Here is a 26,520-nt window from a genome sequence, read left to right as displayed (position 1 = left end):
GTTTGTGGCACGGTACCGTGAGCGGCTGCAGATGTCAGCAGCCGCGATGGCCGCGTTCCTCGTCAGCTGTCTGCCGAGCCACAGGCTCTCTGACAGCCTCTCCAGCAGTGACACTTAATGCGTGGACCTGCCTTGCATCAGCACCTCCATAACAAATACGTCCCACCAGGCTACGGGTAACCTCTGCTGAAGCAAACATCCTCCTTAACAGGCTGGTAATTAGTGGCTGTTAAAGGATTCCATTTAAACTAGGGTTTGTCCGGCCTGAGACTGTGGGAGAACTTTTTTCTTCCAGGCACCGAGGTGGTCTGGGCTTGTTTTAGGATTCAGGGTGTTGTCGTTGGAGAGAAGCAGTGAGGCAGGTAAGCGGAGACGGCCGCCGAAGGCCAAAGGATTCTCGTTCTCTTCGGCTCATTGACTACTGCCCCTCCTCCCCTCTGCTTTCGTTCATATGACTGCTTGCTTGATTGGTGTTGGGAGATTGTAGGGCGGGCCTGAGCTCCTCCCACTCTGGCTGGGAGACGGGGGACGACTTCATCTTCCTGAACTTAATTAGACAGCAGTGGAAGGATGCTCACACACACACACACACACACACACACACACACACACACCGCAGTGCTGGACAATGGCGAATTGCCTGTCTGTGTGGGCTGACCAGCTTGGCCTGTGTGAAAGGACTTGTGAAGGAAATACTGGCCAGGCTATGGAGGCAGGAGCACTGTGAATGGCTCTACTGGAAGCTTGTGTGTGTGTGTGTGTGTGTGTGTGTGTGTCCGTGTGTGTGTGTGTGTGTGAGAGAGAGAGAGAGAGAGAGCGCGAGAGCGCTATCTTGTTATGGAGGATGTTTCTACTTTTCAGAGAGTGTGGGAAGAACTTCTTAGTCTCCAACACACACACACACACACACACACACACACACACACACAGAAACATGCACTGTGTCAATGTGGTATTAAAACTTCAACTCAAGGATGGGAACCAGATAGAATCTATCTAGAAAAAAAGAATATTATTACATGCACCTCTTCTCTGATTTCAGCCTTCACAATGCCAGGAACTTAAAAAAACACACACACACACACAAAAAATCCCACCCATAATCCAATTATCATGCCTGCTGAAGGCCTAATCTTAATCGCCAGGGTGCAAAGAATTCTTTCCAAAACATTTAGAAGGCGTCGTTCATTTTTAGACTCAGTGGGCTGGATCAGAAGTAACAGGTGTCCAAGTCTTGCTCGGTTTTTATTTGTATTTATTTATTTGTTTATTTGCTGCACTGGCTCATACAGTGCAAGCACTCATTGTGGGATACCTGTGTCAGACTGACTCTGCGCCGGCTCCAGATGAACAGTGGGCTCCTCTCTCATTCTGCTGCCTGCCTGGGGTCCGCTCTGTCTGTTCCCACCCTCTGGCTTGTAATATATATAGAAATATATTTATTTTTTGCTATAGTATAAATGCCCTGATTTAATTATGAGAGGATTTACAAAAAATGCCCTGATTAATATAAATGAGAGGATTTACACTTATAATATCTAAACCTTATTGTTTTGTTTGTGTGGAATTTTTGTGATTAAATGTGTTGACAGCTTACTGCAGAGTGTGGTTGCACTTGACCGGAATGACGCGTGAAACAGAATGTGAGGAATTTTTTCCTGCCATCCAGGATGGATTATACTGTGATTTTAAACTCAAGCATAACAATAGGGGTCTTGTTGCAGAGTCTGTGGGGCTGAGTATTTGATCTCGGCCTGCTCGTTACTCAGGAGGTGAACTGTGGGGTGGTTTGGTATTTTGGCACCCGCTGCTCCCAGTAACAGTAGCTAAGCAGTTAAGCATCGGCCTCTCAGCAGTCCAGACTGTTCCTCCGGTCCCTGAGCCCCTAGCCGTCATTATTAGCCCAAAAGATTTGGACAGACACCTTCTTTATGGTGTCACGTGTAACCGGAAAGGAAAGTGCTGTTAAGATGTCCCCGTTTGCCCATTTTTCTCCCCAGGTCCCCGTGTGGGTTTGCTAGGATCTAGGGCTTTGGTGGGGGTCGCCGTTCTGGTCAAACCACAGTAAATCTCTCTAAACTAAAACCCAGGCCGAGTTTCTGTGTGGCGGCCAAGCGTGATTCATGGATGAGCCGCCCCACCTGCGGTCTCCGAAGGAAACTGCTTAGGCCAAGGTCGTGACCTGTGGCGCGGTGTCTGGCAGAGCCGCTGGCACGGTAGGCCGTGCGGCTGAGACCTGCACCCGCTCTGCTTTAGGGTTCAGAAGGTCGTGCTCCGTCCGCTGCCACCCAACGGGTCTTCGGGGCTGCCTGCTTTGTGTCGGCCATTCTTTTGCCTGCTCTCTGTTTGTTTTTTTTTCTAACCGGCACCTCCTTCCACAGCCGTTATCATCGTCAGTGGCACGAAGGCTGCAGCAGCCATGCGAAGGCCGAAATAAAACCGTTAAGACTCGGATGGAGATGATGAAAGCTCCTGATATTATCTCACAACAGTATAAAGTGTTTGTTTGCTTTACCCCCTTCTCCCGTGAACTTGTCATTTTCTGTGAACTACTGCTACAGTGTTTAGTTATGCAGGCGTGGTCTGCATTTGTTGTCCTTGGTCATCTAGACCTTGAAAGGGACAAAACAAGAAGACGTAAGAAATGTGCGTGGGGAGGCGTGGGGAGGCGTAGCACGGCTGCGTACCTCTGTGTTTGGGTTCAGCTGTAAAGTGTGTCTGACACTTGTCTGACGCTGCGCCTTGGAGTCGCGCACACCACTGTGCCAATATTGCTGGGACTCTGAATAATTGAAAGCTGAGATCTCTGGAGTAGAGCTGTCCCGAGCTGACCCATTTTCACTGGTCACGTGACCAGTAGCTCAGCGCTCCAATGGCTGGGTTAAACAGAGGCTGTACTGTGTGGGTGGAAGAGCATGGGTGTGGTGTGTGTGTGTGTGTGTGTGTGTGGGAGCGAGTGCTCACACAGAAGAGTATGTGTGCCGTCTGCTTCAACATTTGCCCGTTTGTGGATGGCGAACATGAGCTTTTGGGTTGCAGCAACCATCTTCGTCCTTCGTATGATGACTGAGTGGAATCTACCTAAAGAAGACATGTTCTGGTACTGCAGAGGCGGACTGGGATTAGAACATAACCCCGGCTCATATATCAAAGTCAAAGGTGGTTTAAAACTGTAGCTGCTGAATGAAGCTGAGGCTCCAGCATGATGAGAGCCTGACGCTCCGGGCCCTTAGGGCCACAACCCTTACTGCCTGCTGTACAAGCAGGAGACAGGGGCAATGGAGAAGTGTGTGTGTGTGTGTGTGTGTGTGTGTGTGTGTGTGTGTGAGAGAAATTCCTCTGTTTCTTCTCATTTCCTCTCCACTTGTCTGGCAGAATGAGTGTTCCTGACCTTCAGATGGAGCAGGTGTGTTTCCAGACATGAATGTAGCATGACTGCCTTTGTTTTGACTAATGAAGCAGCAGGGTGCGTACTCTCTGTACTTCTCACACACACACACACTCCCTCACTTGGAAATGACCACAGCGGAAGGATTGTGAGCACTCATAGGCTCTTACTGTGAGGATTCCTTGGTTTCCTTCATGAGCCCATGTCCGTGTGACAAAACCATCTGTCATTGTTTCATGGGCAAAGCACAAAGACACTTTTGGATGTGCTGTATTAGTGTTTCTTCAGCCACTGTGTTCTGTCAAAAAACAACTCAGGTTTTTTTTTTAAATCTTTTCTTCATCCCCACCGATTTGAAAATTTTTTTCCTTCAAGTGGAAAATCAGAAGTCATTCTACTGACCATGTCTGTTGATGCATGTCAGTGCCCTTATGGTCAGATTTCACCACACATTCCACCCTGGCTGTTCTACAGGTCATGGGTCAAAGCTATTGATTTTGAAGTTGCCTGGTTCTACTGATTCCTGGTTGTCCTCTGCTGTCACACCGCACCCTGTCCTGTAAGGGAGGCGGTTTTACTGAAAAGTGCAATACCAGCATTACCCAGAAGCCTCACTCGCTGGCGCCAAGCTTGCGGTGGTAAGAACAGCATTATTGACCCTCACAGCAAATCTGCAATGCCACTGCAGATTTTCAGACATGACCCTCACAATTTCTAATAAAGAGGCTGTCTCTGATTGGGAAGTTATGGTAATGTCTGTGATTTATAATGTGTATTGATCACACTGCCTACCAATTCTCAATTAGGTTGAGAAGAAATGTAGTATTGGAAAAATTCCTTTTACCTTCCAGGTTTAATTAGCATCAGTGTAGAAAATATATTTTGCACAAAGTCTGGGCGACATCAGCAAAAGTTTTGACTTGGCTGCACATTGAAGTTGTTCATAGGTGGTACACATTGCATTAGTCCAGCATGCCAACACTGTGTGTGTGTGTTTTTTTTTTTTTAAACGTTAGCCTGGATTATATCTTTGTATTATATCTGAAGTCCTGTGGGATTATTTTCCAGTCATGAGATCACCAGGTGAAGCTAGTAAAGTGTCCCTGATTGTTTTGCCAAAGTTACCAACAGACATGAAGCAATCTGTAATTGTATAATTATAAATGTACTTATAAGACAGATGTACCTTATAAAGCAGCACCTTATCCTAGACAAATGGTGTTTTTCTAGTGAAGTGGCTGGTGAATGTGTATAACTGTGTGCTCTTACAGAATTGACTTTTAAAGTTTCATCGAGATCCTTAATGTGATTTTGGGGACGTCACACGGTATCTAAAAGAATATCTAGAAAAATTGTTTGACTGGCGATACCATGTTCTCTTTTTAAGAGAGTGAAAAAACACCCAGGGATTAACTTCCACTAGCATGTGTGACATTTTCATATTACGGCTAATGATGCGCAGCTACTGAAAAGTGCCTTGTGCTTATTGTGACTAGTCCAACTTTCCGGCCTGACGTGGACAAGCACACAGTCGCTTGCGTTTCGTGACTGCATGGGACCGTGGTGGCTAAATGGGGGGGGGCTTGTGAACTAAAGCTGATGGTCAATGGAGGAGGGGGACGCCCGAAGGAAAAAAAACGGCGTCTCAGGCAGAGCTTGGGAGGAGCTGGTTTGGATATCGACAGGGCCTGCCTCCGAAGATGTGATTTATGAAAATGACCGCCTACTCCAGCCTGGCTACTCCACTGAACCTACAGTAGGTTGACGGATGGTCTGCACCTCACTGTCGCTGCTGCTCCAGGCTGGAGGTGATGGAAAGGCAACCCTGACTGTTCACACTGCAGTCTAAAGCCGAACCCGGGCAAAGGTTGGGCTGAAATTAAACAGGACCCCCTTCTGCAAAAAAGAGAGTAGACAAAGAGCGTAAGCAAATCAGCGTGCAGATTTGAAACGATGTAATGAACACGTTCGCTGTGCATGTAAGGAAGTGTTCTTGAGCCTGGGTGTCTCTGTAAAACCGCACAGTAAAACTGTGGGATTGTTGTACAAAAAGGGAAAAAATGTGGCGTCATATGCTGCAAATGTCACCTCCATTCAAAGTGACTTTCCCTCTGACAGAGCAGGGGGGCTTTTCTGTTTGGTATGTTCATTAGCTCAGCCCTTAGGAGCACAGCCCTGTCCTGATTTACCGCATCCTACATTTACAATCTGAAGCACACAAGCATTTATCATCTTCTTTTTTTTTTTCCCTCTCGAGTCGCAGCCTGGTAAATTATCTGCATAAAAAATTGAAGAAATGGCTTCTGGTTCGTACATCTGCACATTATTCTGTGGCCTGTTGTACTCCACCCAAATTTTCAAATGATGTATTTCACACTTCATCTAGATCAGAATGGACCGTAACCAATAGAAACTTACAGGCTTTGTCTGTGTGTAAATATTTACACTTGTCTTTCTCTGAGAAGGTACCAGATTTTCTCTTGTAATTCTGTGTAACACTTCAATCTCCCCACTAAACACCCTTTAAGCAGTTAAACCTTCAGCAAGGCACCAGAAAGTGAGTGAGCATGCCTCAAGGTGACCCTCCACTTGTGTGTGTGTGTGTGTGTGTGTGTGTGTGTGTGTGTGTGAGAGAGATGAGGCAGTAGAATTGGAGGGGGGGTTGTAGATCTGGGGCGAGGCTGTGAGGAGGAACAGCTGGGAACAGAGCCGCTCATACCATTGTGACGTCCTGGTGGAGAGCAGCTGGAGTCCTGCCTCCTGTCTCCTGCCTCCTGTCTCGCATTTTTTCATGTTCCTTCTTTATTTGTAATTTTTTGTTTATTTCCATGGTGGAGAGTGCAGCTGCAGCTGGGGTCCTGCGGGCAACTACAAGAACATAAACCATCATCTTCAGGCATGAAGGACACACGTGACCGTTTGCAGTCCAGTGCACCTTCTCAGTTCTTTTTATTCCACAGACTACAAAGCTTTATTAATTTTGCTCTTTCGATGGTTAAAAAGTACATTTTTGTATAATGGTCTTCCGTTTATATGCAACTATACAATAATTAGGAACAAGTGAATCATTCAGTCTGTTAATTAGTGGTTGCTCACCAGTAATTAATCATGACTCATACACCCACATTGCTCTCACTCTCGGCCGTTGTACTAATGCGCTGCTCCGTTGTATGTCTGAGTGCCTCTGTGCTCGGCAACGCACGGACGCCGCGAGCCCGGTTGTTCATCTCGGCCAGCCTTGGGGCTGGGAATCGGAAGCGGCTGTGGCACATGGGCCAGGAGCAGAGCTCAGCAGGCGGAGCGAACATTCACGGAAGGTTTTCTCCTCCCCTCCGCCGGCCGATTCCATTAAGAGCGTAGCAATTCTGGAAGTCAAGCCTGGAGCACACTGCCCATTCTGCCTTTCATTGACATTTTATTGAAATGAAGAGAGAGAGAGAGAGGAAGAGAGAGAGAGAGAGAGAGAGAGAGAGAGAGAGAGAGAGAGAGAGAGGAAGAGAGAGAGAGAGAGAGAGAGGAAGAGAGAGAGAGGAAGAGAGAGAGAGAGAGAGAGGAAGAAAGAGAGAGAGAGAGAGAGGAAGAGAGAGAGAGAGAGAGAGGAAGAGAGAGAGAGAGGAAGAGAGAGAGAGAGGAAGAAAGAGAGAGAGGGAGAGGGAGGGGTGACGGGGGGTTGGAAAAATGAAGAACCCTGCATGCTTATTGCACTGAGTGCAATCAATAAATTCCCTCTGTGTGTGTGCGCCCACATCCCTGTGCCTACAAACCCACCCCCACCCGCAGAATCTCAATAAAGTAGAGTGCTTTCTTCTTAATGAAGATTGCTGATTATGTTCAATGCATTAACCCAGTCACAGAGCTCACTCCACGTTTTCTACGCGGGCCGTAATTGGGCTCGGCCGTCCCGCCCTCCTGGCCACGTGTGGGCTCCCTTGCCTTTCAATCGAGCGCCCTTTTCTCTAGCAGGTGAAATATCGCTTCTAAGAACGATTTTTTTGTTGTTTTTCTTTCTTGAGGGTTTTTTTTAAAACATTTTTTTTAACTGCCAATCGTTGTTGCTTTGAGATTATGTCAGGTTCTGCAACTTTTAAATGTGGAGATTAGCCAGCAACCAGGCAGCGGGAGAATATCCGAGCCACGTCCAAGTTCCCAGACAGTTTGTCTGCCGAAGGGGAGAACAGGTGGGTAACCAGCCGGGCCACTACGTGGGCCTGTGGTGAGGCAATAGAGTCGGCCTCCAGATCACTGAGTTAAGATAAGGGTGACAGATGACACCATCGTTTCGCACCACAACTTGACTGGATTTACAGACAACTTTTGGATTTACAGACTGGAACTAGCTTTGTGCTTTACTTTTTTTTTTCTTTTTTTTTTTTGCACCGTGTGCACGCACTGGAGCATTTTTGAGGTTAATCGCATGGGTCCTGGTCCTGGGTGTTGCTCTCGCCATGGCGACAACTCAGGAGAGCATGGGGCTTATGCCGAGGCGAGTCTTGACATCGTCCCGGAGGCCTTGCGTTCGGGCCAGGCACGATCCGTATCGAGGTGACCGCGGGAGAGAGAGAGTCGTGTTTTGTCTGACCCGGTGCGGAGTCGTGTTTTGTCTGGAGTCATGACCCGGTGCGGATTATCTTCCGATCGCTGCTCCGGCTGCTCCATAGTGGAACACCTCTCTCCTTTTCAAAACATGCATGTCTTTATAGTCTGGTCGCCATCAAGCCAGGGCAAAGAGCGCCGACCTCACGGCCGATCTACCCCCGAGAGGGAAAGGGGGGCACAGGTAGCCCACAGCCTGCACTCTGGGGTGCATCGCCACTTCCTGCAGCAGGGGCCCAAGCACCTGAGCTCATTACCAACTCCCCAAAGTGCAGCGCCTGGGGTCAGCCGCTGCTTTAGCGCGGGGTCAGCTTTGATGCTTTGCAGTCCAAATCCAGGCCTGACGTGCTGGTTCCCTCGGCCTCTACAGTTCGAGCCGTTCCCCGACTCGGTTCGGCTTTTCTTCGGCTAAGCCGCCTGGGTTGTGTGCTTCGTGTATTCGAGTTTACAGTTTCTTATTGCTTTTATCTTTCTTTTGAAGGTATGTGATCCTTATCCTTCTGGATTCCAGGCTTTTGAGGATTTGTTTAAAGGCATTAGCTCCATCTTTGCCCCAAGCTGCAGTTTGGACTTTTCCCTGAGTTGTAGTGTTGTAGTCACTCACACACACTGTGGCAAGGATTTCTCTCTCTCACTGGTATTCCAGGTAGGGTAGGCTCTATTCAGGGGCGTTCCCCTGTTAAATATGGATGATGTTAAAAGGTGACTGTGCTGGCCTCCAGATCACTGCCAGTGGAGGACCAGGCTGGTGAAATTAGACATGTTCCTGGTCTTCCAGTGAGTGTCGGAGAGCTGAAGGAAGTCAGCCGAGGGGAGGAAGAGACTTGGCAGACTTCCTTACGCCGCGTTACCGAACAGAGACAAAATGGCTGCTTCAGTTCCTGCCGCTTGGTTCAGCCAGACAACATCCTCTCCATAATACGATTGTGCTTGAGAGGTTGAAACGCAGCGTCGCGTTCATTAACATGCGGAGTTTGCAGATGCACTCTGATAAATGTAATAGTCCGGCATGTCTTGTGCCTGCACGTCACACTATGTCTGAAAATGTCATACATCTTATTTTATAGCTCTCCCACAGTCCTTTGCAAATTGCCTTTAGCTGAATAATGTCCTAGCAGTTTTGCAGGATTGCATTAGAGTTGTCAGTCCATAGAAAGAAGCAGGTCTTTCATTGAACTCTGACCGCTGGGATAAACTGTAAGAGGCTGTTGGATGGTTTTCAGGCTCCTAACGCACTTTCTGGTTTTCTCTCCTTCTCTTTCATGCTCCCTCTCTGGCCTGGCGCACTGCCCTCACCAGCATGTAATGAGCATCCTTCTCCCAGTGCCTGTGGTCTCTCTCCGCACTCCCATTCTTCCCACACAGCTTCTGTAAATGCCCCCTCTCTCACATTCTCCCTCGCACTTCCTTCTATGGCTCCTCACGTTTGTGACTGAGGCTCAGAGCTGGGAATAGCCCGCACAGAAACGCATATAAAACATAAACAACGCTTCCTTCCGTGGCCCTATGTACTGAATTCCCTAAAGCACGGTGCATGCTCAGTAATCCTCAGTGTATTGATAGCCATTGTTTCCTTTCCATTCCCTGTGAACTCCCTTCCTACATCCTGGCATCATTTAAAGCTTGTGCGTGTGTGTGTGATGCTTTGGCGATAATGTACGTTGCGATAACGTGCTTTAAGCGATTATTGTCTCCTGAATTATAGCAATAAAGGATATTATCATATTGCGGATTGAGTTGAGAAGTACCACTTGAGCAGAACAGCCTTTCATCATTTTACTCACGTGACCCTTCACTGGCAGTCGCAGTGTGAGTGAAGTGCTGCGTCTTGGTGGGAGAGCCAAGCACAATTTAAAGATACTGAATGTTATTCTGGCAAAAAACAACGCTATAAATAATGGCCTTGATTCATGCACCATTCCCCAGTGTAGTTCAGTATATATATTTTTTTTATCAACAAGGCTGGTTCAGTCAAAGACTGCTATAATTAGGGTTACCAGCCATTTAACTTTCACTGTTCATGCTGAGTTTTTTTTGTACTTATGACACATTCAGCGGGCACTGGACAGAGGACTTATGTGGAGTTTGTATTTTTATTTTCTGTACCACTATTAACTTCAAAGCATGTTGTTTGTACCAAAAGCAGGTTGTTTGTACCAAGGGAATGGTAAATAAAGACGATGTCACTGAAAAGATGTGATGTGGTAATGGTGTATGACAGAAAGGAACAGTGCGATAACTTGCTTAATATCGTCACTGATATAAATGATCTCAGTATTTGATGATATTGTTTATCGGCCCCTGGCACGTGCGCGTATGTGTGTGTGTATTCATTATACCCTCAAAGGTATGTATGTATTTACATTATGAGAGATGTATAGTGTGTATGTGTGGGTTTTTTTTTTTTTTTTTTGTCTATGTGCGAAAATGCTTGTATGTGCACTCTTAGCAGGTATACGGTAGGCCGACTGTGAAACATTTAGGGAGGGCAGTGTGTTTGTCTGGGCTGGGGGCCTGAGATGGTTAGGGTGTTCTGATTCAGATGAATTGGGCAACATGGAGCGCAGACAGGATCCATTCAGCCGCACAACAACAACGGAGCAGCTGAGTGCTTTCTCTTTCTCTTCCATCTTTGTTGTTCCCGTTTTTGCCGGGAAGGCGCAGGACACTTGGCCCCGCTGCCTCACTGGAGCTCCAGTAGTGCGCCGCGGCTCGAACCACAAGAACAAACAGGCACTGTGTGGAGAGACTTCCGACAGGCGCCGCGCCTCGAGCTGTGACGGGGCCGTCCTCTTTCGGGAATTCCTTTTGTCATCTGTATTCAAAGGCAGACAGTCAAAACAAAAACGTTTTTTTTTTACCCCGCGAAAAGCAGACGTGACGCAGGGGCTCTTTCATCTTGGCGGGGCCTTTTCCTTCCTTCCTCGCGGCCCCTCCAAGCGGCCAGCGAGAGGGCCTGACCCCGGCTCGGTGTGGACCGCGCTCCGCCGCCGTAGCCTCTCATAATGGACTGTGATGGAGTCCCCTACGGACGAGCCGTCATTCTCCAGTCTGTTAGCCCGGAGAGAAACATCAACCTGCCATGAATATTCACCTTTGTAAGCCCTTTAGAGGGAAGCTAGTTCGCGCGCTGCACTTTTTCCATTTCTTCCACAGTCTCGGTGCTAACTGGCCACTGCATTAAATCTGAGGGCTTTAGTGTCAGTGCTGAGTGCTACCAGCTCTGGATACGTTTTTAACTGTTTACTTTTAACAATTGCTCTTTCCAGACCAATTAGAAGGGAGAAGGGAGCCTGGCAGTAGCACCTGGGTGTCTGCGGTGCACACTGGTCATGAGGAGTGTCTGAACTGTGCTCCGGGTCCGGGCTGAGAGGACCAGGCCCTGTGCCTAGCAGAGGGGTCAGTCGTGGGTCCCAGGCCGTTCGACCAGGGTGCCGTTGAGAAGCGACCCAACGACCCGCTTTCCCCAGATTGGCACTGTGGTTTGGCCAGGCCATTTCTGGGAACTCTTGTGCTGAATGCCTGGAGGTGACACACTTCCCTATTTTCCTGTTTATGTGTCTGTGGTTGTCAAAGACAGCCTGATAGCATTGTCTCAGAGCCCTGGCTAACCCTAACCCTCGATGGCTCTGACCTATTTCCCAGGTGAAGTGGCACTCACACTTAACAGCATTTATCAGCAGGTCACATCTGTGACCTTGCTCTGCGGCCATACTATAAGATGCTAAAGTTTTTTGGGGTTTTTTTTGGCTAATGGTGCCAGGTTTAGCTCCATGATTTAGCTCCATCTTATCAGAGATGCATTAAATGGATCATTTAATGAATTTTGATTCAGTGGGATGAATGCTGAATTTTGGGCTGGTTCACATGAACTCAGAAATGCGTCTCACCTGCAGCTTGTGTTGTTTGGGTACGTTTTATTTAGGGAACTGTTGGAACTGGCCCACTATCTCCCAGTTTCAGAACACTTGCTTTTATAATGGACTTCTGCTCCCCCAGGGCTGTTACAGATCCAGCTAAACTTGGGCCGGGCTGACCCCTCTGTTCCTAATCACTCCTTAAGTACTTAAAATGAGAGCTTAGCTTACTTGACTTATTGTGCTTGACTAATGAAAACCCGTGGAGAGACAAATGTGGGAAGAGCAGTTGCAACTTCCAAAAGGAGCTTCAGTTGGAGTTTCTGAGCCTTTGCATCTAGAACGGTTGTGGAATACAGACCTGTTGGAGAGAGGGGGGGGGAGAGAGAGAGAGAGAGAGAGAGAGAACGAGAGAGAGCGAGAGAGAGGGAGGGAGAGAGAGAGGGAGGGAGAGAGAGAGAGAGAGAGAGAATGAGAGGGAGGGAGACAGAGAGAGAGAGGGAGGGAGAGAGAGAGAGGGGGAGCGCGAGAGAGAGGGAGGGAGAGAGAGAGAGAGAGAGAGGGAGGGAGAGAGAGAATGAGAGAGAGGGAGGGAGGGAGACAGAGAGAGCGAGAGAGAGGGAGGGAGGGAGACAGAGAGAGCGAGAGAGAGGGAGGAAGAGAGAGAGAGAGAGAGAGAGAGAGAGAGGGAGGGAGAGGAAGAAAGAGAGAGAGAGAGAGAGGGAGGGAGTGTGAGAGAGGGTGAGAGAGAGAGAGAGAGAGAGGCTGAGAGAGGGAGAGAGAGAGTGGGAGGGAGAGAGAGAGAGAGAGAGAGGGAGAGAGAGAGAGGGAGAGCGAGAGCGCAATGGGGTTGTTGTGGTGGTTTTGCAGGAATGCAAATTTCATACCCTGCCAGATAATGAGATTAGGGACATGGCGTCTGAGGGAGGAATTCCAGCTATCCCGTTTCTACCCATAGGCCACTGCACCACCAGCATGGGAAACGGAGCTGCACAGTCCCTCTCTGTGGTGGTCCCCGTCTTTGCCTTGTGCAGACTGAAGGAGACCGGAACACTTTTCTGACGTTGCCACAGACGCACAGACGTTGCCCTTTTCTCACGAGCCTGATGCGCTGGTGTGGCGAGTGTCAGTTTGACACACGCTGCGGTTTGTTCCGCCGGCTCCCGAAGGTGACGCGCCTGCAAGAGAGTGTGTCCGTGTGATTTGAACGGCGGTGGAAAACCACTCAGCAGGTGAGGCAGGCGCGATCTGAATACGTGGGCTGTTGTTTGTTTTATGTGTTTGCTGTTCCCGCTGTAGTGGTGGAGTAGCGCCGCCTGCTCCTCGTGTGACTGTAGCTGAACCACACGTCTCTTTAAGACCTGTAATGCCTTCATGCTAAAACTCGTCCAGTCGCGCGCCCACACACACACACACACACAAACACACACAAACACACACACTCACTCACTCACTGCAGTTGCCAGCTGGAGCTCGAAAAAGCACTATGTATCTTGGAAGTTCTCATGATGTGGCTAGACTACATGGCTCAAGAGTCCCACCCTTCACACTTGCCATTCCCAGCCATTGGCCACCCCCCCCCTCTCTCTTTCTCTCTTCCTCTCTCTCTCTTTCTCTCTCTCTCTCCCTCTCCCTCTTTTCTTTTCCCCCTTTTTTCTGACCCCTTACCACAAGGTGATCGGTAATTCCTCAAAGCACACTCTGAGAAAAAGCGCTGGGTTTGTGCGGTACGGCCCCTCGCAGTGCAGGGACCTGTGTGAACATGTCCCGTGCGCTCCTGTGTGAACCTGCTTCACATTCCTCTCTGGGGAGCTGAACACTCACTTACCGAGAGTGGGGAAAGAATCTGTAGCTTATAGCAACATCTTTAAAGGTCCTGCCATTGGAAAGGCCCGTTACGCGAGATTTGACACTTTCACTTTTTAACTCCATGTACATGCCCCTCGTTGAGTCCTCGGTAGTAAGAGTAAAAGGCTTGATTTTGTGCCTTTTCTTCTTTTAACCTCTTTGTCTGTTCACGCCCCTCCCCCTGCGTGAGTTGTATGATACTTGTTTTGCTCCTCTGTGTCTCTCTTGCTCTGTAACCCAACTCTCTCTCTCAAAATGGACAAACCAGATGTCTGCCACCTTTTCCCCTGAATCCCATTGCCATTGTGAAGTCGGGTCTCTCTGGGTTCACTCTGCTTTGTGTCAGAGCCTTCCTGCTATAAATAGCATCTGCTTGACCCCGGAATTAGACAAATTCAGTATTTCGCAACTGCATATTTGATGGACTTTTAAATCCACGCAAAAAAGAGGGAAAGCTAACATTTGATTCTCAGCCTTCTCGGTGGTTGTGTGTTTGGGAGTGGTGTCCGTTGCCTCTGCGCCGGGTCCTGTGGGGAAATGCCACGCTGGCTGCTGTTTGGCTCGTCTCTGGCGCGTTGCTTGGGGCTCCTCTCGGCTCCGTGGGGACTCTTTGACTCGCGGTGTGCATCTCTAAGTAGGAGACATCAAGCTTTCCCAGAAGCCCCGGTCCCTATGGAGACAGAGGTGGACATTGTTTGCCCAGGGTGAGTCTGACAAACACGAGCCACAGAAAGGCCCAAAGTTGTGAAGCGTACTAGGCATGCCCAGTAAGAAAACTCTGCCCCCTCCCCCTTTTGCTCTCTCTCTCTCTCTCTCTCTCTCTCTCTCTCTCTCTCTCAGCAGTTGAACATCAGCATAAATTAAATTAGCTGTGCTTTAAAAAGATATGTGTGTTTGTGACGGAACACTGGATTGTGTTGCTTTCGGACGGAAAACCAAGCCGACACCGCATCTAACCACTGAGAGCAGGGTCCTGGCCGAGCAGACGGGAAGCTTCTGCTTCTCTGGATCAATACTTCAGGCGCTGGGCAGCGGGAGAAGCAGATTTGGTCCCGCTTGCGTTACGGCTGCGGGACTAATCGCCTGGTGGAAAGTTGAGCAACTTGCATTCAGAATATAAGCGTGAAGCAGGTCCCTCGCGCACGGTGAATCCCGAATGCGCAGCGTTTCTTCCTTGAATGGCAGCCAACCATCGGAATTTTTCTTTGGCGCAGAAAAGCAGATGGCTGAACACGGTCTGTGTGTTTTACACAGTGCTTTGTGACTGAACCCCGTCTCCCGCATGGAGCCGTCCATGGCGTCGTTTGCCCGGAGCCTACCGCTAGTGCTACTCTCTAGCACGGGCTCAGGCCTTTTAGAGCGCCCCCATACCAGCTGGGATCAGATCTGCGCCTGCAGAGGGAGGCGCTCTCTGCTGTGTTTCTGCTTCATGTCTTTCGTCGACACGAATCGTTTCAGTCTCGATTTTGTTCCAGCAACATGTTCGATAATGGCCGTACTCGTTTCAGTTCGTATTTCTTCTGTAAGAGTGATGAGTCTTTTATTATTCCAACATAGCACCAGCCCACCCCCTTTGAAGCCCATTGCGGGTAAACCATCTGGGTGTGATTCCTCGGCCTTGTGTGCTTGTGTGAGTGGAGCTGGGTGCGTACTGTGACGACCACGTGCACCAGTGCGCCTGAGACTGCTCTGCTGTTCTCCTCTCCATGAAAGGCCCCAGTTAGGCCCTTCGTCCCAGCGCGTTTGTGGCTAATTCATTCTGTGTGCTTCCCATCGACCAGTGCCACTCGCTGCCCTGCCGGAGAGGCCGTTCTCTACCCCCTATGCAGACGCAGACGCTGTGGTGTGTACCGCTTCCCTCTTCTCGGTGAAAGTGTTGGAAGAAGAATGGCAGCTCTAACGGTGTGCGTGTGCCGTGTGTGGTGAACACCGTGGTGGCCAGGGTGGATGTATTCCACTGTCACTCCGTCGATGAAGAACTTCCGCGGCGTATTGGGAAACAAACAACAAGAGAGGTTTTGGGAACTGTTCCCCCTGCAGAAGTTAATGGATGATGCAGTAACCTTGACCTAATGAAATTCAAGCTGCCTTGGGGGCTTTCTCCTTTGTCTCAGCTGCATGGGAGTGAGAAAGTGCTGAGTCGAGGCCTCTCTCGGGGCCCCACACACCCCCATGGAGCAGCTTGTGTACCTGCTCCATGCTCCGAAGACATGGACACACACGTACACACACACCCACTCACACGCATACACGTGCACATACGCATATAGCCATACACACACACACACACACACACACACACACTCGACAGCTTTTGGCAATGCACCTGCACCACGCACTTCTGGAATGGATACACACACACACACACACACACACTCACATGAAGTGTTAAGTGTGGCTCTAGTAGGCACTCAATTCACCAGTATAATAAAGCAAACCTCACATGACTGTCATCAGTCTACTTCCTGTGTCAGTGATCGTGTTAATTACTTTTTCTCGTTCAAGCCCATTATAATCAGTGTGCAGGAAGATTGTTCACTCATTTACACCAAATGGGCTCATCTTTAACATCACTGTTAATATTTGTTTGTACAGTTTTCCGCCTCTTTAGTAGCCGTGTAATCCTACAGTGTTGTTTTATCATCAAGGCTCTTCGGAGGATAAGCAGCACTGGGAGTTGTTTTATAGTTTAATGCTATAAAACCCAGTTGGCTTAGTTTACTCAGAAAACAATGGACACATTTCAGTTTCCTGAACTAATATATTTGTATGTGGCACATCAGAGCGAAGGCAACACAATTACACGATGGTGACTTAAATGAGTCGGTGCATTGCGGTGTAAAGAATGGCCAAACTCACACCTGATGTTCTGGCCCTGAAGCAAATGGGTTTCCTGTACTGTGCAGTTCATCTCTGAGGGAAAGACGGCTGTAAGATGCGCACTGTTAATATTCCGGTGTTTCACCGGAACAGAGCGGAATGAGTGCATACCCAGAATCCTGGAAAAGTGCAGCAAGGTGTGTGTCATCGGAACAGAGCCATATGTACACCTGGGCTGTCGGGGGACAGGACTGATGGCCTTAAGACTGTCACGGACAGGCTGTCGTATCCCGCCATTCCGCACACACGTCATTCCTGCAGCCCACTTTGGGCGCACTGCGCTTCTGAGAGCATTCGTCATCTCAAAGGACACGCGGGTCATGTGACTGCTCTTCGCGCGAGCCGCAACGATGAGGGTGCCTGTGAGAATGAGAACGGAGAGGGAGCGAGCGTGTAAACAGAACGAGACAAAGACTCTCCATCTCTCGGCCTCCTGAGGAGAGAAGCCAGACCTCTTCTGGAAAAGGATACGAAAAGCAGTGCATCTTGGGATAGGTGTGCTGAGTCACTGCTCCCATGAGATTAATACAAAAATTCCACCATAGCCATAATTCTCCCATAATACCCATTATAACAGAGAAAAGGCAAGCTCTACATACATGAATGACACATGATGTGGGGAAGATGAATAAATGATGTGTTGTGGAAACAAACAGCATAAAGATGATATGTACTAGAGAAGGGCAAGGAGGCACCATCTTTAGCCTGATTAGTATTCTGCCGTCCCCCTCGTGACTGAAGATGGGGCTCTGATTTAATCTCCTTGTCCCTGATTGTCAATGAGAGCACTTAAAGTGATTATGTCTGAGCTGACCTCTGCCAGATCGCTGCCCCGAGTGTCCGCGCTGCCCGTCCATCTCCTGGGACTTGCTTCTCCGCTCCACTGTGTCCTTGTCTCCTATAGCGCATTTGTTGGCTGGGTAGGTAATGATGTCACTCGGCAGTGGAAGTTTCCCAGAGCGGAGAAGAGGAGCCAGTTATCTTGTTTGGAGGCACGGCACTCCTGATTGCTCAATTAAGCTGAGCGGCATGCTGGGTAAAGGTGGCGTCACCTCATTAACCTCAAAAGCCACCTTACACCGTGTTCCCCGAGGAAAATAAACAAGGTGGAACCCATATTAATTTCCAGCAATCTAGTCGACATGACAAAATAATAAAGATTGATTATGACCTTTCGACAAGCACTTTATCTGCAGGAACATGAGCGAGATGCAGGAAGAGCCTGCAGCAGTAATCAGCACTGATGAAGCGCAAAGCGCTTTAATCAGGCAGACCTGGCTGAGATGGGCCTTCTACGCCTCACTTGCCATTTTTAGCTCTGGAAGATGAAATAAGCCCAATAGTTTGTTTTGCATTACGCTATCAGTTCTCTTTGTTTTTTATCACCTTTATAAACAGAAAAAAAAGCAGCTGCGCTTCCCCATCATTAAACTTTTAGCGAAGGTAAACCGTTTAAGGAAGCTGTGTGCTCATTAATCTTAAATATTCGTAAGCTTTGATTGCAGGGAAAGCACTGCAGGCGTGTTGACTCTGAGGTGGCGCCGAAAGTCCGATCGAGACGCTTCCCTTGATCGCCTGTGACGTGATGACCGGGGAGCACGGGGAACGCCGGGAATCGGCCGCGCAAATGTTCACGGCGTATTCCTTCATTAGCGAGCGTGTTAATGTAATGCTGATACTTAGGTGTGGCAGTCATTAATCTTGAAATCACTTCTCCTGCCCTCCGGTGACCATCCTCACTCCTCCTCCTGCCGACGCCGCTGCCTGCGTTACCAGCTGCCGGCGCACGCTCCACTTGCAGGCTTCCTGTTTGGTAGTAACGTAATATACGCCGGTAGATGAACGCTAATGAGTTGAACGTGTAGCGTTCATGTCCGTACATGTAAGGTGAGAAATACCTGGAGCTGTGAAGTGGGTGGTGATGTCACTGTCCTCCAGCCTGTCTTTCTCTGAGCATGCATGGGCGTAGATCTGTGTGTGTGTGTGTGTGTGTGTGTGTGTGTGTGTGTGTGTGAGAGAGAGAGAGAGAGAAGGTGTCTGATTTACGCTAAAATATGCTGATTTGCACCTATTCGGGACATGGGAGAGTCCTCGTCCTCTTCTGGCTGCGTGGACGGTAAGCACTGAGGGATTTATGCACAGTTTTATTGGAGGAGTGGAAGCTGTTTCTGGTAATGGGGAACGTTACAGCACTGTTAGACGAGTGCATTTGCAGGAGTGGGTGATCCTCCCTCTTAAGAAGACGCCCCCTCGTTAATTTAGAGAATAAAGATGACCAGTGTGTGATAAAACGTTGGCTGGAGTAAGTGAAGGATGCACCGTCATTGCAGGCCCGAAATTACACTTCGCTATGACATTACGTGAATTGTGCTTAGAAATCTAGATGACATAATTATTAATTAAGTGAGAGACATGTAAGGTGGTTATTGGCGAATTCCATCTAGCCTAAGGAGCAGCTCTGTGTTCCTGACCTCCCTTTGCTCTCTGACCCCTGCCACTGACCCTGTTTGCGGCCCCGGGGGTTTGCTCTTCTATCACTCAAAACGTCCCCTCTGTCTCCAGCGAGGCTCGTGGTGTCTGAAGAACTCGAGAACCGCGGGAGCCGTCAGTCAAGCCCCCTCGCGTCAGGGTTTTAAGGCTGATCCTCTGCCTGCGTTGATGGCCTCGGCGGCCCAGGCGGCTTCACCCAGCCGCAGGGCTGTGGGTGGCGAACAGCTCCATCAGTCAAACAGACAGAGAGGGGCCCGTGACGGCTGGAGGAATCCAGCCCATAAAAACCTGTCGATAACCCTCCCTTCTGACGCCCCGAGGCCAGGCCTGGCTCCGAGGCTCTGTCTGTGGCTGTGACTTTTCGGTTTGGTCCAAATCTGCAGTAGAATTGAGCGAAACGAGTGTGATTGGTTGTGTGTAGAAAAAAAGCGCAGCAAATCTCAGCTCTGCACGTCTCTGGGGTCGTGTGACTTTCTAGCAGAAGGTGACGGGTTTCTAATTGAAACACACTGGTCATTCCCAAATGAGAGCGCTAATTATGTTGCCGTGGCTCTTTGACCAGGCAAAATAAGTCTATAGTGGAAATTTTGCTCTGGGAAGGTTTTGCATCCTGAACTCAGGGTGAACAAATTAACACATATAAGTGAAGTAGTCTTTGTGTCCGCTTGGTCTTTGACCACAATGTATTAATGAACAATAAACAAACAGAACTTCAGAAACTGGTTACTAACAGCCAAATAGCATCAAATCCTCTGTATACCACATATCTCGATTCATAATTCATTTCAGTTGACTAACACTGTGCATTTTTACACTCTCCCCCAGTGCTGTAGATGCCGATGATGAAACGTTTAATGTGGTGCCTTGTGCCGCATTAACGAAGGCACTCCTAAAATGAGGCCAAGCGAGGGAGCCACGCAGCGTGAAATTGCCCCGCTGCCAGTGTACGTGTGAGGGGAATCCCTTTACCTCTCCCTGTCTGCTGCGATTATGGACGTGGCGTTGTCCTGTGAGCAGCGGGGAGGACAGGAAAACCAGTCCGGCTCTGTGCCGCAGCCTCGCCGTTTCCTGACCGCTGAAAACGGCCGTGCGAGAGATTTTCCCACCTCGTCTTGCTCCCCGTGGAGCTGCAGTCTTGGCGAGTTTGTGAAGGCTGAATGAACGTAAAAGACAAATGGTAATCAAGTGAAGGAAAGTGTCCTGGAATGGCCTGTTTGAAGGGGGGAGTATCTTCTACACAGCTGGAGCCAGATGTGTGTTTAAGATGTGTGTGTGTGTGTGTGTGTGTGTGGATGTGTGTGGCTGTGGACAGGTGTAAACGCTCCACTTTTATTGTCCTCAAATACTGTGTTTACTAACACACTGGACAATTAGGTGTATTCGCTAGACATACTGGATACTCTAGACATCCATTCTGTATTTGCACATGTATTGAACATAACCTATTTCAGCTTGAAAAATGATTTTGGAGGATTTTTGTAGTCAGAATCATATGATTGGGGGAGACTTTTTTTTTTTTGGAGTCATTGCATAGTCTGGCCTAGTTCGTATATGGCTCATATATATCTCAGTTCTGCTTCTCTGTGTGATGTTTGGGCAGCCATTTACAAGATGGAGTAATTCCCCCAAATATGCCTTTTCAAAAGGAATTTCAAAAACATCGTTGGACTCCTTGAACCTTGCTCCAGACTGCAGAGGCTAAGACAAGGCAGGGAAGACCTAAACCGCTGAGGATAGAAACTTGGATTTTAACGGCCATGGAGAGAAGCTTGCTGGTTATGCGGATATGAACATAACCCATTTAATGCCACTCATGTCCTACCGCTCCAACTCAAGTGTGACTCCGTGCTTTCCATGAAGTGCATTGTGGGTAAACGGTGACGGTGCTACTCTCAATGGAAGGTGCAGTTTAAAATGTTAGGGAAATCGTTTTCTCCTGGGCCACCGTCACTGCGGCCGGGCCTCTGACCCTGACGGTATCGGGGCTCAGGGCTCAAGCAGGGGGCTGGTTGGAGTCGGAAAGCCTGGCGGAGCTGTGGAGAGCACTCCCCCACCGAGTCAATACGCGCTTTTGTTCTTTTTGTTAATGCAGCAGCAGGGTTGGAGTGCTCCTCTTCTCAAGGGCCTGAGCAACTTTTAAACCTCCATGACAATCGCGGGCTCAATCCCGCGGGCTCAATCCCCTGGTCACGCATCGGCTTTGGGGGACAAATTTTGACGGATGTTGGAATTTTTATTGTTCGTCAAGGCAAAGCAAATGGCTGCGGCATCGTGCGTGTTGGAGCGTGAGTCTCACGCAGGTCAGTATGCTCGCGGTTGTCTGCGTCGGCCTCGCCCGTGAGACGAGGCATACTCCTATCGCGTTTCCTGCAATCCGAGCCGGGGCACTCCCGTGTGCCTGGAAAGGCGGCCTGTCCAGCTCTCCGGAGCCAAGGGTGTGGGGGTGAATTTCAGAGCTGGGACGTGACTGCACTCGGACAGCTGTGCCGACACGTGGAGGCCACTGGGCCGTGCCGGAGCGTGAGCTGGAGCCTCTCCTGCATGCTCCTGCCCTCCACGGTCCGAGATCGCAAGGACTGGCAGATGGACAGCTGTGGAGGTTCGGATTGTGATCCTGTGTGTCTCCAGCATCTCCACGGATGAATCCTGCACCTCTCCTCTTATTTATCACTTAAAGCTCGCCCTCTGGCAGCCCGGCGCCAACGAGCAGGCCAGGAAGGTTACAAACACCGGCTGGAGAAATATTCCTCTCGTTAGTTTAGCACAAACACACTTCCCAAGTATGTTAAATTGTGGTGTGAACCGCTGATGCGGAATCTCTTCCTGTGCAGACGGTGTTGTCTGGGATAATGGATGAAGGAAGGAAACCAAGTGGAGCAAAATTGAAGAGCGAGAGCGCGGGGGGGGGGGGGTTGAGGAAGGAGGGATGGGGAGAGGGAGGAAGAAAGAAAGATGTGATATGTTACACGCAACTAATACCAGTAGTGAAAGATACATGGTGGTGCTAAGTTGACCAGGCCGTGCGGGGTTTGGTTTCCTCTCCCCGTCTCATTACGTGTAGGTGACTCCACCTGCTCCACCCACTCATGTTTTATAGATACGCGCCGCTGTGACGTTCATGCCAGTCATCCTCCCCAGTCTCCAGCAGAGTGGACGCTGGCATGACGACCACATGAATGTGTGCACGCGCGTGTAGCTGTGTGTGAGAGCCAGGTGTGCCATTCATGTAATGGCAGTACTCGGTCCACTGAGTATTTAAAGAGGCTTTTGTGCGGAAAGCCAGGTGAGGCAGTGTTGGACTGTCAAATCAGAAACCACGCCGTTGGTAAATTTGTTTGGTTCGGTTTTTTTTTTTCCCTTTTATGAACCGCACGCTTGACCAGAGCTCCCTAGTGGAAACAAAGACCTCTCTATTGGCAGCCATGCTCATGAAAAAACTCAAATCTATTCTATGCCATTTTAAAATGTTGCCATTATTTTCTGAAGTTGTAATAGCTTGGCTTTATACTGGCACCTCCGCACTTTTTCTGCCTTCTTTTTCTGTACACTCTGTTTCCATTTACCCATCTCCCTCACCTGCTCAGACTCCTTTGACCTAACCTGCACTAACCGATGTGTCCTTATCTCTCTCCTCTCTCTCTCTTGCCTTCTGAAGAGCATCGAATGACCGTTGCAGGTAAGCACAGCCTTTGCTAACCTTCTTGCAGTGTGCCACCACCTCTGCTTTGCACGGTGTTTTGCTGACAGACCCCCCCCACCCCCTCGGCAAATTTCATCTTAGCCCGCCTCGCTAAACGCAGGTGCGTTTTGAGCATGTTTAGGTCTGGTGTGTAGCACAAGGCCACACTATTTCTCAGCGAGTTGAAGATTGCATTTAAATCCCCTGCCCTGTTTTGTGTGTCTTTTCCTGGAGGGAGGGGAGACGTGGCCCCTGGGCAGGAGGAAGAATCTGAGAGGCTGTGAGGAAACAAGCAGCGCCTCTCTTTTAAAGTGCCTTAATAACTGTGCCGGCGCCTAATTGAAAATGGCCGTAATGAGTGTGCGAAAGATCAATGCTCCCTCCACGCACACAATCCGCGGCCGAACCCCTGGAGTGCGGTAAAAAGACGGAGGGCCCTTCTCCGCTCGCCCCGTGCTAATAGTCTCCGCTTTCGTAAACGGGGAAAAGAGTTTTTTCCCTTCTTTTCACACCTCTTTTTCCAGTCTCCCAGGGGACTGAATGAAATGAATCAATGAGTGTGTGTTTCGTCCGAAAGTCACAGCGTCGCGAGGGAGGGGAAGAAAGAAAGGAGTTGAGTTAAAAGAGAAGGACCTCCTTTACTCGGAGAGCTTGGATAATCAGTCAGGCACAATGGCAGCTCCGCTGTGGTCAGCTCCCATTGTACCGCAAAAGTTAAAAAGGTTTTGCAGCGCATTTAGGAATCTGAACGTTCGGCTGGGCTGAGGTGTTATGAGCTGTGCCAACCGTGAAACGGCGATTTCCCTTTTGATCTGCGCTGAGCTAAACGTGAGGACGGAGAATTTGATCCCCACCCGCTGCTCGTCTCCGTCCGCGCCCTGCTGGCAGAGGTTGCTAGCTCCTCGTTCCCAAGTGCGGGTGCGAGGGAGAAGGCTGAGCCCTGCGCCATGGCTGAGTCCCAGCACTGCTCATTAGCTCCAGTGCCACTGTGGCATCTCTGTTCCCCTCACGCCAAACGCACAAACACGCGCATCCGGGTCTGCCAGCGTCAGGAGTTACAGGCGTTGGGGGGGGGGGGGGTGGTGTGTGTGTGTGTGTGTGTGTGTGTGTGTGTGTGTGTGTGTGTGTGTGACGATCCCAGCTGGAGGCTGCGCACAGCCGCAGGTGTGGAAAACAAATTGGAGAAATTACTGAATGAAAGGTTGTTTGCTGGAGGAGAAGCCAGAGCAGAAAGATCAGGAGGGAGGAGATCGTTGCAGCGTGCTAACGCGAGGCCCGCGCGCCTCCACAGAGAGGAGCTGGCTAGCCCGTGCGGTGTGTGGGCCACAGGGGGTGGAGCTCCTGCGTGTGGACACACCCATGAGTCCTTTTACCATCACTCTGAGGAGTGGAATGGCCCTGCCCATTATCTACTGTCACCCTGGTAACGCCACACGTAAACGCCAACAAAAGACCCGCTTGGTTACTGCCTGGCCCATCTGCTTAATATAATGGGAGCCAGCATTACCTATCTTTCCTTCCCTCTTCCTGTTTAGACCGTTTCTACGGCGTCTGCCGCACCCGAGCTGCTCCCACCCCCACCCTCTCTGCGGCACTCTGGCGACGAGAGCGGTGTTAATGGGTTTAGCGCCACCTCTGAGCCCAGGAGAGCACAGTCGCGCAGCAGCACAGGGCACGGTGGCACAGGGTGAGGGCACGCAGCGAGTCCAGCGGGACACGGGAGCCGCCAGTAGCTAAACATTAATATCCAGATTCATTATCGGCTCAGCTGCTGTCTCTCCCAGTGGCTGGTGCAGTGGGGTTTTTTGTTTGTTTTTTTTTCCGCCTTCTGATTCATCTTGGCAGCCAAAGCAAATGGAAATGTGTGGTCGGCCCCCTGAACCTGGGATTTAGTAATTATCCTGCTCGTTTGGGTGTAATAATTTCAAATCAACATGCAGATCCACGACGCGCGCTCCGCTCCTTTCTTGTGGACTGTGTTCACAGCCTTGCTTGAATTATAGTGACTTTTTTCTCCGTTTTTAATTGGCTTCTTTTACTTTGCCCTTGCTCTGTGACAGCTGTAGTCTCTCTTGTGTGAAAGGGATGCGTATTCTGCACGCGTCTAATTTGCCGAAGTGCAGTCGGTTCAAGTGCAGTCAGTTCAGTCCTGTAACTCGAGGTGAATGTCCTTCCCCTGTGCTCTAACCTTTATGTACTTTGTGTACTTTCTAGTTACACTTCACTTTAGGTGTCAGGAACAATGTTCTCAGTTCTCCAACAGATCTGAAAGTGTAGAGAGGGAGGAGGGCGGAGCTGGGGCGGAGCTGGGGCGGAGCTGGCCTCAAAGGCCTTCCTGCTCTCTCTCTGCGCGCTCTCTCTCTCTCTCTCCGACTGCCTCAGGACTGCTGAAATCTAATCGCATAAGAGTCTGAAAAGGCTCCATTACTTAGTTCTGTTGCGGAGACACAGTGTTTGAAACGACCAGTGATGGTGTGAGTGCCACTCAGTGGTTGGTCTGGAGGTTTTTTGGAATCATTTGCGACATTTGATGAATAATTAACATATTTCAACACATCTGAACCTGCCTGTACTGAGTCAGTGAGCACACTGAATCCTAAAGTAAAAAAAACCATTAGCATAACCGCCAAGTCCGGTTAGTAGTTAGTTGTCTCTTCCTTTCCCCTAAACAACACACTACTTGTGCATACATGTGTACATGGACTACTGTGTACACTCATACTGGGTGTGTGTACTTCATGTGTTCCTACTGTGCTCTCTCCACCCACTTTTCCCCACGTCTGCTGCCTTCGCCGATGTCAATCTTCCCCTCCCCTCTCCCTCGTGAGCGCGTTTGGCCACTCCATCCCCCTGTAGGTGTGACCCTTTACCATGTGTGGGTGTGTGTGTGTGTGTGTGTGTGTGTGTGTGTGTGAGAGACTCCTGCTGAGTCAGTGCTGTGCTGGTGTTTGTGTCCTGAGCGGTGAACGGAGCTTACCATAGGCCTCGGCGTCAGGGAGGTGTTGCCTAGGGTTGCAAGCTCTCTGCTCTGATTGGCTGTTTGCTGTGTGTCACCGTAGGCCTAAGGCACGAGAGATGGGAGTGATGGGTGATGTTTATGCGCATGTGTGCATGTGCACGTGAGTCTGTGTGACTGCATCTGTATTTGCAAGACACTGTGTGTGTGTGTGTGTGTGTGTGTGTGTGTTCTATGAGTGATGCTGAATTCAGAACATATGGTAGATACATACAGCCTGTCTTAGGCCCAGCTTGTGTGCATGTGTCTGAGCTGCTGGTCAGTGTGAATAAACCTTTCCTGGCTGACCTAGTCCGTCCCCCCCCGTTAGAGCTGACAGACAGGCTGTCACTGGCACTCAGCAGCCTGGTGACAGGGGACGATTCAGCACTGCTTAAATCCACTCACATCAAACACAACTTCCAACTGCCATCTGAAAAGGCAAAAGGACTTGTTGGTAGCATGTCCGCACTCCTGCCTGGGACCCATCTGCCATCATCAGTGTGTCTGCTGTCATGCTGCCAGGCTACGGGCCTTTCCCATATTTGGTCAGTTAATGAAATAACTGTTTATGCTCTCCCAAAGCAGTCTCTCTCTCTCTCTCTCTCTCTCTCTCTCCCCTGTCTCCTTCTCCTCTTTCACCGTCCTCTCTCTATTCCATGTTTGGTATCTCTGACCCCCTGCTCATGCAGGTTGACGGGCCTGCTGTTGTAGTTACCGTAGCTTGCTCAGCTGGACAGTGTCCATGGGTCATGTACAGGAGTTCGTCCGTGTCCTCTGGCTGCAGCTC

General features: G+C 49.6%; 1 protein-coding gene across 5 annotated transcripts in view; it reads left to right on the top strand.

The window, feature by feature from the left end:
• The window catches only part of agrn (agrin), a 154,630-nt gene that overhangs the window by 23,933 nt on the left and 104,177 nt on the right, over positions 1 to 26,520 (top strand). For 2 of the 5 annotated variants that reach the window (XM_035522437.1, XM_035522435.1), the window contains exon 3: positions 22,712 to 22,732. The exons of 2 other annotated variants lie outside the window; for them this stretch is intronic. In XM_035522437.1, the coding sequence (XP_035378330.1) occupies positions 22,712 to 22,732 (21 nt within the window). Of the gene's footprint in view, positions 1 to 12,701; positions 13,071 to 22,711; positions 22,733 to 26,520 lie in introns of those variants that run through there. One more of the 5 variants, XM_035522439.1, reaches the window with a different exon arrangement.

Source organism: Electrophorus electricus, chromosome 24 (assembly GCF_013358815.1).
Source record: "Electrophorus electricus isolate fEleEle1 chromosome 24, fEleEle1.pri, whole genome shotgun sequence".
Taxonomy (NCBI): Eukaryota; Metazoa; Chordata; class Actinopteri; order Gymnotiformes; family Gymnotidae; genus Electrophorus; species Electrophorus electricus.
This window is presented reverse-complemented; position numbering and strand designations above follow the sequence as displayed.